Source organism: Taurulus bubalis (genome assembly GCF_910589615.1).
Source record: "Taurulus bubalis genome assembly, chromosome: 1".
In the NCBI taxonomy this organism is placed as follows: Eukaryota; Metazoa; Chordata; class Actinopteri; order Perciformes; family Cottidae; genus Taurulus; species Taurulus bubalis.
Genome location: NC_136589.1, coordinates 10700026 through 10715903, shown reverse-complemented (window position 1 = coordinate 10715903; position 15878 = coordinate 10700026). Strand labels below are relative to the sequence as shown.

At 44.0% G+C, this 15878-nt stretch overlaps 1 protein-coding gene across 2 annotated transcripts in view; it reads left to right on the top strand.

Annotated features, from left to right (window-relative positions):
- Positions 1 to 523: 523 nt before the first annotated feature.
- Positions 524 to 15878, top strand: part of fgfr3 (fibroblast growth factor receptor 3) — a gene marked incomplete at its 5' end in the record, with an annotated part of 63810 nt that continues 48455 nt past the window's right edge. For both annotated transcript variants that reach the window (XM_079231321.1, XM_079231320.1), the window contains one exon: positions 524 to 671. In XM_079231321.1, coding sequence (XP_079087447.1) covers positions 524 to 671 — 148 coding nt within the window. The remainder of the gene's footprint in view (positions 672 to 15878) is intronic.

Genomic DNA, 15878 nt, shown 5'->3' with positions numbered 1-15878 from the left:
GTGAACGCAGAGGAGTTTCTCAAGCAGAAAATAATGTGATTTGTCTTCCTCCTCAACTGGTTAATGAACGTGTATTCTAGTCTGTGGGGGTTGTTGAGCTGCTCCAATATCAGAGCTCCTATCCAGCCTTTCCATGACGATCAGGTGCTCCGAGGAACGTTCCTGAGACAAACTGCAAAGAGGGATTTCCACTGTAATCCTCGAAATCTGTGTGGAATGTCAGGTCAAAATATGGTAGCATGTGTGCAGCACCCGAGGCGTTTCTTCGTGCTGTGTTCAATTTGCAGTCGAATATTTCATACTTTAGAGTTCCAGAGTTGATTGCTGCATGTTCTGCCTCAGTCCAACCCGAGCCCAAAGCTCGCTCTGAACGTTCGGAACGTCTCTCTCTGTCATTCAGCTCTGATTGATTTCCCCCTCCTTGTTGGTTTTTCTTCCTTTCCAGGTCGGTGACGGGGAGTTGTTGGATAGTTTCTTGCGGCGTCGGAGGCCGCCGTTCTGCCGGACAGCATGCGAACAGAGGATGCCGTCTGAGTCCGAGTCGGGCCTCGCTGCTCTGCGTCTCACCTCGCCGTCCAGAGGGATGACGGCGCTGTGGTGCTCACTCTGGCTTACCTTCCTGCTGCCCGTCTGCGTCGCTCCGGCCAGGCTGCCCACCGCTCAGCCCACAGGTAGGACTGCTGATTCCACCACACTGGTGACCTTATGCGAGGGAAGCCGGACATCAGTAGATGAAGAATAGATCAGATCATGTGTCGTTTATCAAACAAAAGTGCCAAATATTGAAAACGTGAGGTCCTCTGGTTTTGGACGGTTAGTCAGACAGAGATGAGAAAAAAAGAAAAACCGTAACTCACTTTTCTTGCAGCGCGACAACAAACACACAGCTCAGAAGAATTCCCCTCTCAAGTCGGCTTCACACCGCGTCTTGAACCAGCCTTTAAAGAAGCCTTAAAGGGGGCTCGTCCCAAAAAAACAAACAAAAAAAACAAGAAAGACCATGTTAAGCTGCTCATGCACGTTGGCTTCTCTTCCTCAATTGTTCCACGCTTCATTTTCCATGCTAATGCGACTGCTTACAAACCACGGTTCAGTTTTCTGTGGGTTCATTACTTCAAAAGGCCCATGTTTTGTTTGTACAAATGTGGCGGAGTCTCTTTTTTTTTTTTTACGAGGTGGATTTAATTAGACTCTTCTTGCTTCGCTTGGATTTTCCCTCTTTGTTCTCGAGGCGGAGAATTACTCAAAGATCAGTCCAAAGTAAACGTTGAGCTGTGTTTGCTTTAATCTCCATATTGCGCAAAAAAAAAAAGAAAACCCCGTAGAGTAATCATTTTTTTGAGGCGTTAGTCAACTGTTGTTTTTCCCCCTTCCCTCCCTTTTTCTTTTTATGTGAGAGCTATTTAGTCTTTGACACACTTTACACGCTGCAGTGCATTAAGAAAGACGAGGAGCCTGGATACCATCCAGCTGTTGAGAGACTCCGGGAGTGTGTGTGCACCAACGCGGACATACAGTTTTATTAACTTGTGTGTGTTAAGTGTATCTCTTCCAAATAACCGAGGTCAGACCAAATACACTTGAGACTTCAGACACGGACTCATTGAAAGGACTTGATATCTTCACACACGGCGAGCAGAAGTTATACAATTATTTCGAAATTGTTTATATGTATCAATTTGTTTTGTGACTCAGTTAATTAATAAAGGGTGTTGTGATGTGCAGGACAAGGAAGCCCTTCAGATTCCTGCTCACCCTGCCTATAATGGCTCATTACATAATCCCTTACGTGGAGCATTCAGGGACTTAAAAGACTTTCATTTTGACTTCATGTCAACGTGAACTTCCATCAAAAGCATCCCTGCTTCAGGCCGATGTGACAGCTATATATATGTGTGTGTGTGTGTGTGTGTGTGTGTGTGTGTGTGTGTGTGTGTGTGTGTGTGTGTGTGTGTGAATTTCACTCTTTATAGCCAAAAGACCCCGCCCCCTGCCCTCTCTCATGTAAAACCCCCAATGTTACAACAGACGTGTTGTGATTGTGTCCGCCTCATTGCCTTCCCTGCTGGGAGCCATCGCAGCCTATCTTGCTTAGCATCAGCCAAAAAGAAGATTTTTTTTTTTTTTGGTCTAGTTTTTTTGAACCCCCTCTGGGCGGCGGGCGCTCAAGCAGTGATCTCACCAGCGTGGTACACAGACACGGTGAAATACAGCCGCTCTGGAGAGGTTATTGTTTCAAGTAGCTTAAGTTTTGTCACGGTGGAGGTGATGCGATTAATTTGACCTGAGCGGTCAGCTGATAACATGAGCAGCCGCGTTTCTATCGGAGACGGCTCCTGGTGAGATGGGACGTTTTTTTTTGGGATCAGTGTGATGCTGAATATCTCCTTTTGAAATGGAGGTTGGCATTTTCAGCCCGTGTCGTCCACCTTTGACGTGACAGAGGTTTCTCCATGACCTCAGATACGGAATAGAACTCATCCTTGATGGTGACCGATCTTCTTTAGCTTTAACATTCACAGTATCCTCCTCTGTCCTCCAGCCGCTGGTGCATTTTTCCATGTAATCAGGAGGTAAAGTAGGCTGTGAAGCCCACCTACAGTGGCCTTGTGCCTGGTGGGCATCTCCAGCTTGCGTCTTGTCTCCCCCGCGGCCCGCTGGCCTCCAGCAGAGTTCCCCGCGTCCACAGATGGATGAGCAGTGGGGATAAAATGACTGTCGTTTACTGGCAGATGGCACAATTTCCCCTCAGCCGCGGCAGCGCCGGTCAAAGTTGTCTGTGGTCGGTTAGTGTTTTCTGTGTGTACTGCTGTGGGTGTGTGGGTGTGTGTGTGTGTGTGTGTGTATGTGTGGGGGTGGGGGGATTAATGTGTTGATCTCTTTCAGGGTCAAATATTAGCAGGTGCTAAGGACAAAGGTGCCCTTGATAGTTTACAGCGTACATGTAAATATAAATTAAAAGTGATTGAGCTGCAGTTTGGGCAGTTTTATTCATATTTCCAAATGATGTATTGATTTCAATTGAGCTGTCAGATATTAACGTTTTTTTTGAGATGGGGAAATAGCTTTCTGTTGAGGAAAAACAGCTTTTGTTGAGAAGACAAGACAGCTGTTTAAGAAATGCTACATATGACTTTGACTATAAAATAAACTAGAATAACCGCCTTGTGGTTGTATGTCTCCGCCAACCAGTTTACATTCACATCTGTCCAAAATATCATCACTTCATTGTTTCATAATATGTGTGAAATTGTCATGATTAGCAAATCAATTCTTGAGCTTTGGCCAAAAACGGGTTTTGTGAGGTCATGATGACCTTGACCTTTTCACATTTGACCTCCAAAATCAGCTCATCATTGAGTCCAAGTGGATATGTTTGCCAAATTTGAAGGAATTACCTGCAGGTGTTCCTGAGATATCACATACGACAACCTGCAATATAGTTCAGATAGAGGCTGTACTTCCCAGAATGCCACACAAATAGAAAATACAGAATGGTCATACTTCTAAAATGCTCTCTGGAATAAATATTGAAGTCCTCCCCTGTCTGTATTCATGTGTGAGATAAAATGTTGAGAAGCCAAGTTGACCCATGTCAGAGACTGATGACAAAGAACAGAGGGTGTGTGTGTGTGTGTGTGTGTGTGTGTTTTATTATTCTGCCCTCTGTATTAAATGACCGCACACTCTCTCTCTCTCTCCCCCCTCGTGCATCTCAGAAGAAATATGAGGCTCATCTTCTCCGACGTTCTCAGACGTATAAATTCAACACGTTCAGTTTGCAGCCAATGCCTTGTGTGTGTGTGTGTGTGTGTGTGTTTTATGTGTGACAGAGCAGGTCTACGTGGAGTCTGCAGTTAAGTGAATGTTATGTCTGTTTGAGTAGAGGCGGATTATGAAAGGGAGGCGGTAAAAGAAGATGAAAAGAACAAACAACAAAAATTAAAGGACAGCCGAGTGTGTGTGTGTGTGTGTGTGTGTGTGTGTGTGTGTGTGTGTGTGTGTGTGTGTGTGTGTGTGTGGGGGGGGGGGGGTCATTATGCCCTTCAACCACATAAACAAATATTTACGTCATTTTTAGAGACAGAAAATGTCTGAGTTTGTCTGTGTGTGTCTACTTTTCTACAACTATCTTTCTGAGGACCAATGGAAGTTTTAGACCCACAGAGTGAGGACTTTGAAAAGTGAGGATGTTTAGGTAATTTTGTAATTATTCCACTAATACACGTAGCTTTAAAATGTGTATCTTAATGGTCTAATGCAAATGTAAACAAGTGTTTTCTTGTGTGAGGGAGCTGTGTAACATCTGGCTGTAAATTTCGTTGTGGAGGACGGCAAAGAGTAAAAAGAAAAAAAGGATTTTGGCATGGTGAGAGTATCCTCTCAAAGATAGAAGTATAAGGTTGTGTGTGTGTGTGTGTGTGTGTGTGTGTGTGTGTGTGTGTGTGTGTGTGTGTGTGTGTGTGTGTGTGTGTGTGTGTGCCCCCCCCACAGCAAGGATTGTAAATGTCAGTAGGGGCTGTTTGGGTCATTAGGATACTCGTTAAAACCACGGCGTCTACAGAATTACGCTCAGGCTCTACAATTCTCACACGCACACACATGAACACAAACACACACGCACATGAACACACACACACGTCTATTGAAAACCTCTCCAGTGTTCTGTAGATCTTTGAAAGTGGCTGTGTGTGTGTGTGTGTGTGTGTGTGTGTGTGTGTGTGTGTGTGTGTGTATAGTGCATTCAGCCAGCAGAAAACACGCAGCGTTTACAACCAGCTGTTCAGCTAATTTTACGAGGAAAGATTTCAGTGTGAAAAAAAATCCACTTTTCACCGTGTTTCAGTGTAGAGAAAACTGTTCTTCTAATGGAAGCGTCGCCTCGCTGCCTTGGTCTAAAAACCGCCCCCAAAAAAACGAGAAGAAAAAAGAGGAGCGCACGCAAGCTGAAACTGCTAAATTTGAATGCCAACCACCATGGAATGTCTCCTGTGCCATATCCAAAACGAACGACTTATTTCAGTGTATATCTCCATTAGGGATCATTAGAACTGATACTTTGGTATCATGTTGATGGCACAATTCTGAAAACCTGATGGTATTTGTTTTGGCGGTGGTACCAGGAATCAGGGCTCTGGACTAACAGCTTCCCGTCGTTCTGGGTACGACAAAAAAATGTCCCTTATAATGCATAAATTATAAATACAAAATACATTTTGAAATTGGCAGGAGGAGAGATAGCAAACGTTAGCTGGTAACAGTCCTGCTTGGAGCTAACAGCTAACATTTAAGAAAACAATATAAAAAGACATTACATTATGCTCTTTAAGGAATCCAGCCTTTGCAAACATTTAAGTAGGAAGTAAATTAACAGTAAATTTGCGTCACAAAGTGGACACTTTTCAAAGTGGACACCCAGTGGACACTTTTCTACCTGGACTCAGTTCTGCTGATCAGTTCAGCTCTGTGTTCTGGGTTTTTCCTCCTGGAGAGATACAGTGGCTTCGTAAAAAGGTTGTTTTTTGAGTGAGATCGCAGTGTAACCTCCTGTGGGGCGCTCAACACTCCCTTTAATCATCCATTATGTAGATGAGTAGTCCTCCATGTGTGGGCTGTATACGCGAGTCTCTGACCTGTTCATCATAATTTAAGCGTAAAAGTTACTCCAAGCGGTTTCTCTTCCTCCGGCAGCAACACTTTGGCTTTCGGAGTCTCGGCATGAATGTTCATTTCCCTGGCAACATTATCAAGAAATCTTTTGGCAAGCATTGGAGGCGCGCAGGCCAAATAAGCTCTGGAGAATGACGACTCGTTAAACAATGGCTGTTCTATCCTTAGTCCATCAGGCACTTAGTCCAGCAGACACTTAAGACATGGGAATTAAACATTGAACACAGCTCATAGTCCTGTTTACCAAATGATTAATGGTGGGACGCTTCGGCGGGACTCCTTTAAGTCGATCACGATTCACAGCTAAACACCTATTGTCTTAAATTCACACAATGATCCTCTTTAACTTCTTTAAAAAACACAATACTGTAAATTGTGTATAACGACATTTGAGTGTGTTCTTTGTGTCATTTTTATATGCACATTTTGAATTAGGGAGATTTTTGCAGGGTATAACAGTCTAGACACAGTATTCACTCAGAGTTGAGTTCATGTGGAAAAAGGTTGTTGCTGCGCTAGTATACTATGAAAGTAACCTCATGTAGATATCCAGTCACTGTTATCCCTTCATCTGTAGTCACAGAGTGTGGAATCCTCCCAGAGGTCATGCGGCTGTCTCAGGTTTGGGTTAAATGCACACCTCGGAGAGCTTTCACCGTGTATGGACAGCATTAGCAGACAGCTGTAGATCAGGAGGTCACTGTCAGCCGGGGGCCTTCGTACGAACCGTGTCTGCAGGCCACGGCTACGTTTGTATCAATACACCTCATTAATGCCCTTTGAAACCCTCTCTGCATGTCACTAGATGAATTATGGATGAACATACAGACCAGTCTGTGTGATCTGCTCGCTTCTAACCCCGACCACCTTTCCGCAGTGGGATTTCATTTTTTTCCCTTTCACGCCCTTTTCAGCTCACAGATATTTTTGTCGAACTTACGCAAACACATTTTAAGCTTTGAAACTTCTGATCATTTGGGATTTTGTCAAATCCCCGTCAGTTTTCGGAGCCCTTTGAAGGCACGTACACACACACACTCACACATACATACACTCTCTGTTACACACTCACACACCTGTACATGTCCTCTGCTCTACCTCTGGCTTCTTAGTCCGCCGGCTGACAGCGGCGATGACATACGGTGTGTTTTTAATTACAAAGCTCCTCTTGAGGAAATTGTTGAGATACTTAATAGATAAGGCAAACATGGAGGGCAACAAAGAGGCTCATTGTGTCATATCAGGAGGACTGGTTTCTGGAGGGCGTGCAGGGAGGGGGAGTCGGGGGTTAAGTCAGCTGGAGCTGCAATTAAATCTGACAAAATGTTTTTGTGCTGTGAAGTGACTAGTTGATTGTGTTTTATTGAAAACTGTGTCTCCTTTCAACTGTTTCTCTCTCTCTTTCTCTCTGATTCATGGACACTATTATTATAATTACTTAATTCTGATTGAATAGTTGTAACGGATGGCATTGCAAAAATTAGCCAATATACACAGTCCGCATGCATACATATAAATGTCTGTTTTGTGCCATCACCATTGGAAGAGTGTATTTTGTTGCTGGCAGAGGCAAACAGATGGCAGGTTGTGTGCCGAGCTGTAAGGAGGCACACACACACACACACACACACACACACACACACACACACACACACACACACACACACACACACACACTCTTCTGTTTGTTTCTGCTTCTTTGTGCTCCTATGTGTTATTTCCCCCCCCGTTACTGCTGTTACTGTACCTTTTCTTGTATTTGCTCAACTGTTGTCCTGTTTCGGTTTTGTTGTTCTTTCTTGGCAGAGATGTACCTATAGACAGTGTAGTTGCCACCTGTGTTTAAAGAAGAACTCACATAAAATGAAAGTCAGAAGCAATAACTAGCTATAACAAATTAATGTTTCTTCTGCAAACAAAGACATCAAATTGCTGGGTATTAGGTTTATTGATGTTATACAATGTCAATTTGACATAAATATACACTAATTTAGGAGTGTCTCTTTGCTTCATAACTAACTGGCATGCAACAGGGCCTTGTTGTAACAACCTTACGTCCTCTCTCTCTCTCTCTCTCTCTCTCTCTCTCTCTCTCTCTCTCTCTCTCTCTCTCTCTCTCCCGCCCCCCTAACCAGAAGCAGAGTGGGCCTGTCTGGCTCTGCTGCACCCCATTTACATTTCTGTGAATGGAAACAGAGAGCCAACAGACAGTGTGCAACATTTTGTGTGTGTGGCAGTGAATGTGTAGGGGTATGTGCTTACCTCTGTGCATGTCATTTTGAGTGTGTGTGTGTGTGTGTGTCTCTTCCATCTTCTTCCTCCCTCTATCGTCCTCTTCCTCCCCCCTCCCTCCTTTCTCGTGGTCACACTTGCACATCTGCTCTCTCTGTCCCTTCATCCTCCTCCTCCTCCTCCTCCTCCATCCCTCCTCTTCTTCTTTCTGTCTGCCAGAACAAATCCCAATTAGCTTCATTGACTTGACCATAATTTAGTGCAGTATTGCCAAAACACGTTATAGTATAATAGTCTCCGCATCTCTTTCTCTCTTAGCTGGTTGATCCATCATCTTTGCTCACCTTCTCTGTCACCGTTTCGTTCAAAAAGGTCCAGGGTCGACTCGCTTCTGTTTAAAGTCCCCCCCCCCCCCTCCACACACACCCTCCCATATCCAGGGCAGCTGACACATCTAATATAGAAACCAAACTCAGCTTCCATCCCTCCCACGCCGCCCCTCCCCTCACACTCTCTCTCCCCTTATGTTATTTTGCTAGGGGAGCTAAACTAATAAACCCTGGTACCGTCTGCAGAGCGTAATGGAAGAGTGGAAAGAAGAGAAAGAGAGACGTCAGTGTTGAGCTGGCTAACGGCAGAGCAGTGACAGTCGAGCTGACTGCAGTTTTTTTTTTTTTTTTAAATAACCCAGGTCCGAAATCCTTTCAAAATTCCCATGAAATGTTACTTTTTTAAAGTGTGGTGTATCTGATAATTTAGGTCATTTTTTCCTCATGGGACAACTCTCTCCTCACCGCTGGCGCAGCTTATACGGACGCCGGTTTATCTGCTCCGTTTCACCACAAAGTCAGAATCAGAATAAACATTCGATTATTTTTACCAGTCTGAGATTTTCTTTTTGTTTAACCGGGGTGGCAGTTTGCAGTCTGCACTTGGTTGCAGCCTTTTTAAAGGGTCATGGTGTCGTCTTTGACCTTCACAGAGCATGATTGCTGACAGGAGAAGATGCAACAACACTGATAAACCAGAGCTTAGGAGTTTCTGACACCCTGCTGATACGATGACCTCCAACCGACGAACTATAAAGTCAAGTTTCCACAACAAAGAGCACTGATACATCTGGTAATAAAGTAATACACAAGAAAGCTAAATCATAGAAAGAATAAATCAACAGCAGAGCTGCTACTTTTTGCAGTGCCAACGTCTTGTGAGATTTTTTTTTTTCCATACCAGATAACAGCATTGTCCCCGGTTCAATTCCAAATGGGTACCTTTGCATGTCATACCCTTCTCTCTGTCTCCCCTCATTTCCTGTCTGCCTCTATAATATTAACTTTCACAAGCCAACATTTAGTCCGTTTCAATCAAGTGATCCTCCTCTGGTGCAGATCACAACAAGTTGCATTGCTGTCGTGCTGAACACTTTCCAAATGTGCTTGGCCAGAACAGACGGCAACTTCTGGTTCTTGAAAAGTGAAGCCAATGTGGTACCACTCCTGGTATTGATCCTTTTAGGAACCACCATGCTTCAGCGTCACACTGTGTCATTACAATACAATTATTACAATACAATATTCTACATAATATACAAAACAGAAAGACTGAAAAGGTATAGGTAGAAGCAAAAAATGTGTGTATATATATATATATATATATATATATATATATATATATATACACATTTCATTCACACAGCTGTGAAAATTGTTTTATAAATAATCCTTTTCAAAACCAAAAATGAGTTGACCGTTCTTACATCCATTTTAGCGTTGTTCCATAACTGAACTCCTACAATAGAAATACATCTTCTTTTAATCCCTTTTTTTTAGCTTTTTGTACAATAAACTTACAAACATCTCTCAAATCATATTTACACTCATGTATTGAAAACAACCTTTGTACACGGTCTGGCAGTGACTTTGCTTTAGCTCTGTACATTGTCTGCATTATTTTATACTATACCAAATCATTAAACTTCATAACATGTGATCTGTAAAACAAAGGATTTGTGTGCTCATAGTAGCCAGCATTATTCATGATGCGTATCGCTCGTTTTTGTAACAAAACTGTAGCAAAACTGTAAGAAACCACAATAAGATAAATATGTTCAACTGCAGCCCCAAACCGTCAGCCAGTGAGCGGCTTCTCTGGAGCAATCGGAAGTCAAGTGTGAGCTCTTTGCTCAGTGGCACGTTGGCACTGCCTGAATAGGAAAGCAATTGAACATGTTCATATCTTCCATTAACTCTTTGACGAATGGCAAAGCACGACTGTGGCCATGTGAAGCATATACAGTTGCAGCCACCCTGTTTACTGTAGTGGTTTCCATATATGCATATGGTCAGGCTGTCAGTACCTGCAGGGCATGGCTGACACTCTATTTTGAGACACCATTTACTTGCTCTATAAAGTGTCCGTTGGTTCATCTTAACCCTGGTTCCAGAGGACTTTTGTTCAGTGTTCAGACTGTTAGGATAGATGTCTGGTATAGATGTCTCAGGACAACTGTGCTCCAGTTGTTCTCCTCTCTGTGGCCTGTTTGTGTTGAAAGTGAAGGCAGGTCCTGGAGGGAGGGAGGATGGGATTAGAGGCTTTCCTGCTCTCGTCCCGCTCTCATAAGCAAGCACACTAAATGCACCGTTTCTGCACCGAAGAGTTCCACCATGTTCATATTTTAGACCCATGGAGAGTCCATCTGCTACTTGGAGGGTCATTTTCAACACATTTACGTATCACTCAGTTGGAGTTCTTGGGGCTACAAAAACACAGAGCGCTTCAGAGTGCTTAACTCACAAACAATCTTTGGCCGAGTACAGATGTCTTATTTTGCAGTTTTGATTTGGTCTGCCATCATGGATTTTGTCATTTCAACAGTAAAAGGGAGTATTAAAGTATCGTGCACTGGCAAAAAATCCTTTATATTCCCAGTAGCGCTCTCCAAACAGATACTGTGGCTGCAGAAAAAAACTGCTTTGGTCACTGTTTTTTCCATTTGATTCTCCATAATAAACTTCAGAACAAGGCCGGCCTGGAGCCGTCAAAGCGGCTTGACTCGCCTTATAACACTTTTGCTGCATGTTTGGTTGTTTAAAACAATTGGTGCATTTCAGAACCTGCGCCTTTGACACTTTCGAAAGACAGAAGAAGAGCTTGTTGGTTGTTCAGCAACAGGCCGGTCCGGCACAGGAAGCAGCTCAGGAAGTCTGTGTGCTGATCTCTTGGTGATCAGAGGCAGCTGAGAGCAGCAGCAGGTTTCACGTAGAGCACTAACAACCAGGGAGAAAGTCCCGCTGCGCTAATAAACGGCATCATAAACGGAGCAGTAAACACTTTTATGTCCTGCTGATCCAAAACACAAATGACCAGACCTCGGAGTCCCTAATGTTAGCTTCTGCCCTACAGGTTTTGCACAGAACACGTAGACATTAAAGGACTGTATTTCATTCTCCCTGCTCCATGTTTCTGCTGCTGCTGGTGTTTACTCAAAGTGAAGGCGTTGAAGGTTGAAGAAAAGCTCCGTCTTTGTTGCGCTTGACAGATTAATTAACAAAGTCCAGATGATGGTTTTAAGCGGTCAGTTCAAAGCTTCTCCTCTTCGTCGTCATTGTTAACTTCTGTCGCACAAAGTCAGTGTGAGAGACTGATAGATTGATGGGGGAGGGGGGGGGTGTAGAAGTCCAAAAAAACAAGTGGGCTTTTCCATACATCACATGACACTGATGTCTTTGTCACCTCTCACACCATCACCATCCCACCCACCACCACAGACATTTGTGTGCGGCAGGTCATTCCAGCTGTGGATTACCAATAGTCTGTGTGTGTGTGTGTGTGTGTGTGTGTGTGTGTGTGTGTGTGTGTGTGTGTGTGGGGACTGGGGGGTGGTTCACTTGCTAGAGTCCAGGGCAAGGGTCAGGGTCAATGGAGGTCAAAGTTTAACGTTTCAATCAGGCGTCTCCTCATGCTGCTGCGTCAGTGTCCAGAGACGTTTTTAATCAGCTGTTTCTTGTCTTTGGAGTTTTGGATGTTCAAATGTTTTGGGAGTTAAACATCTGGAGGTTGAGAATTGAGGACATCCAGAAGTTAAACTATGAATTTGTGCAACTAGTGTTTGGATAATGGATATTGGACAATATCTTCTTTTAGATGAGGGTTGAAATCTATCAACCATTCCAGATTTTTTTTGTTTTATTAATTTAACATTTCTGAGAAGCAATGTTTCAAATTGACGAGTATGTTGAAACTTTCTGATGGTGCCGTGACTATTAATTTTTCATAGACTGCGTTTGTTTTTGTAGCTAGCTCTACATCCAGCAAAGCGTTCCTACTTTTGTGTTTTTGCCCCAATTTCTGCTTCTTGTCTTTTTCTGATAATTTCCCTGATTCAGCAAGCCTCTAAAGAAACGCTGACCGAGCATCAGTCTTCCCTCCAAAGTCTCCCAGAGTGACCTTAAATCAATAAACCTGAACAGAAGACTCGTGAAATATCACCCCCGCTCTCTTCGTTAAGTCCAAATTAAGTACAAAGAGCAAGTCGCTGCCTAAAAAAAAAAAGCATCAGGAGATCCCAAAAGCCGCCTTGTAATCGGATTGGTTCCTCCGTGTTGTGAAGGGAAGTGTGATTATGTTGTATAGTGGCCCCACACACACTTTGCAGACATCCTGGCTTTTGTGGGGCCCGAGCTTCTTACACTTGTCTGTTGAATTGAAACTAGGCCAGTTCGTCTTTGGAATGACAATTACCGTTGACCAAACCCAGGCCCTACTCTGAGGCTGGAGGGATGGAGGGCAGGTGGGGGTGACGGTGAGGCTCTGAAAGGCCGATTGGGCGCTGCCAAGATGCTCTGGATGTACAGTAGCTTCCGATGCTCGTTAGTGCAGCCGAGCACAGGGCCAGGCGGGGGAGGTGGGGTTGGGGCGGCTGGCACAGGCCGGGGGCGGGATGTTTAGAGGCAACGTCTATCTTTAACTTGATTTTCGGGGGGCTCTTTTGATAAAGCGCGGCTGAGCTTGGTGAAGAATAGGGGCAACAAGCTGGGGAAACCCTCCCTCTCCCCCCTTCTCGGCCCTCTCCTCTCCTCCTTGATCTCCGCCGAGCCGTCCCTCTTTTCTCTCCATCTTCTGTTGGCAGGCTTCTCTGCAACGGTGTGAGGTTGCCAGGCTGGCCCAGATTAAGGGCATTGTCCGAAGGTATTTACATCCGGCCAAACCATATTAAACAGAGATTAGAGGGGTTTTCACTGCACATTGCAGAAAAGAAAAAAGAAGAAGAGGGAGCTTTTCCAGGACGAGCAGGATGTACAATAGGCATAGCTGTGAAATGGAGGAAGAGAAATGTGCTCTTTATGGAGTTAGAGGGGGCTGATGGTTGGTGGTGGGGGTGGTGGTTGGGGACGGGGGGGTTCCACAGATCCTGAAGGGCATGTGATGGTGAGTGTGCCAAACGGTTGGCAGCCGGGTCCACTTTTTCAGCATAGGAAGCAGAAGTAAAAGAATCGGTTGGCGGGACAGAGCGAGCAGACGGGCTGCGGCGGAGGACATCGCGGCCCGCATGTCGCTGTAGCTCTTCAAGAGACTTTTTTAAAAGATGTATTTATTACAGTTTATTTTTTTTACAAAGTTAATTGGTGGAGACAAAAGTGAAGAAAACAAACTGAATTTGTTTTCATAGATTTATAATCTCTTTCCACATGAAATTAGCACTGACATACTGTTCACACGGCGTCACACACGTGCACACCGATTGGCCGTAAGTGCTCACAGAAAATGTGGAAAGCGTTTGCTCTCCCCCGTTCTGAATAGAAAAGGAGAGTTCATTCTTTTTTCCGCAGTAGAAGCAAACAACTAATTACCTGCCATTAAAAAAAAAAAAAAGAAGGCCTTTTGTCGCCTTTTGTTTACCACTGGTTTGGGAGCAGTCCGCCCTGCACATGTTGGAAACATGCCCCTGTTGTATTATTAGCTAGGAGGAGGAGGAGGAGGAGGAGGAAAAAAGGGAGCTTGATGAAGATGAATGTCTCCTTGGTACATCTGGAATCCATCACTTTCCAAAGCGGTTTCAATGTAGATATGGTTTTAAAAGGTATGCGGTTCTGCGACCAATAAAAGTACCTGTTAAGCTCCCTGACAGAAAGAGAGCCTTGTCATCTTTTACCGTTTATGATCCTTCTCGCCGGCCTGTTTGAACCTGCAGAGGTGTTCCTTTATGCAAAGCAGCCGAACACGAACAAGAAGGCGTCATTCTGAAGCAGCGACATGAACCGGTGGAGAGCTTTAAAGGATACTAAACTTGCAAAAGTTGTGTTTTTTCTGAGGATATCTTGAGAATCACAGATTTAGTGTTCCAGCAAAGATGAAACCCTGAATTTTTATCCTCCAGCGGGGAAAATGAATTCATCAAACTGCCACGATTGGGTTGTTTACTGATGGATGTGAAGTTCGGAGAATATCCTCCTCCCTCTGAAGAGGGACACGCATCAGGAAACATGGCGCACACACCCGCACACAAAACAATCTTTTTAAGGACCAAGTCTAGATTCAGTGTCTCATTTTAACTTGGATGTGGGGTTTTCACACTCAAATGTAAGGAGACAGTCCAAGTTGTCAGTCTGCAGTTATAGATTTACTCTTTAAGAAAGTTCTGAATGACCATCTGCATCAAAATAGGCAATAATACATTTGCACTTATTTGAATAAAGACAATCTTGTCAAGAGTTCATAAGAAAAGAAAACAAATGTTCAATCTCCTTTTTAAAACAATCTTGAATCTGCTGCAGAAGTGTATAACTTGGTAGTTCAGCATTTGCTATACCTGCCTTCAAATATAAATACAATCACGGTGGGACACTGAAAGAAGACGCGTTATGGAAGATAAATAGACCAACATTTCTAAATTGTTCAGACTAGTGGAAAGAAAACATCCCAAATATACATTTAGGATTTTATTTTACTCTTTATTTGGATATTTCTCCTAAATTCACCAAAAGTTATCATTAGATAATGCATCATTTGCATATTCAAACATAACATTTCAGAAAACTTGTGATGCAGAAAGTAATTGCAACTTGTAAGTAATCAACTGTGGAAGTTTCATGGTGATTCCGTTTAGGCTAACAGAGAAGGCTTAGCAGGCCCTGACGACCCGCCACTGGTTCATATATCATCCACACCTTTCTGCATGGCTGTTATGACAGTATGTTTTGATTTATGGAGTGATATCTCAAATTCCCTCTTAAACTTTAGGCTCTAATATGTCAACAAAATGATTTAAGAATTTTCAACCTGTCGTTTTCCAAAGTTCAGATTTGAAACAATTATAATAATAATATCTGTTCCCTATTCACCCGTGTGTCCCCTGAACATCTGGAGAAATTCTCCAAATGTGAGAGAAAATCGGGACCCGTAGTCATTGATATTAATGTGCGTCAGCCTGCGTTGTAAACTAGTAAAACCCTGCTTATCGCCACTTTAAAGCATGCAAGTTGGAAAAAGCGCTCATGTAAGTGTGTTTGCTGAGCTGAACGTCATCCGTGTTCCCTCATGTGGCCCAATATGACAGCAGCCATGGCGACGGCTCCTCAGTCAGGTCTGCACTCCTTCCTGTTCCTCCAGCAAGAGAGGCAGGCGTGGAAAGGCTCCCCACATAAAGAGCTCTTTTCATCCCCAGGGCCGCAGCCTGCCCGCCGGCCCCTGCAGAAGTTTGTAGAGGATAAATAAACCTCTTCAGACGGACACAAGAAGATGGCGTCTGTCGGCGGCGCGTTAACGTACGACGCGGCAGCATCTCAAAGAGAGACTTTATTTTATTCTGAAGGGCTATTTGTTATGATATTGAGCTGAGAGGGTAAGAAGGGCAAGGAGGGCAGGGGGCCTCTTGATTTATGGAGTGACCACCCAGCTTTACTGCACACACACACACACACACACACACACACACACACACACACACACACACACACACACACACAGTTCCTCGTTTA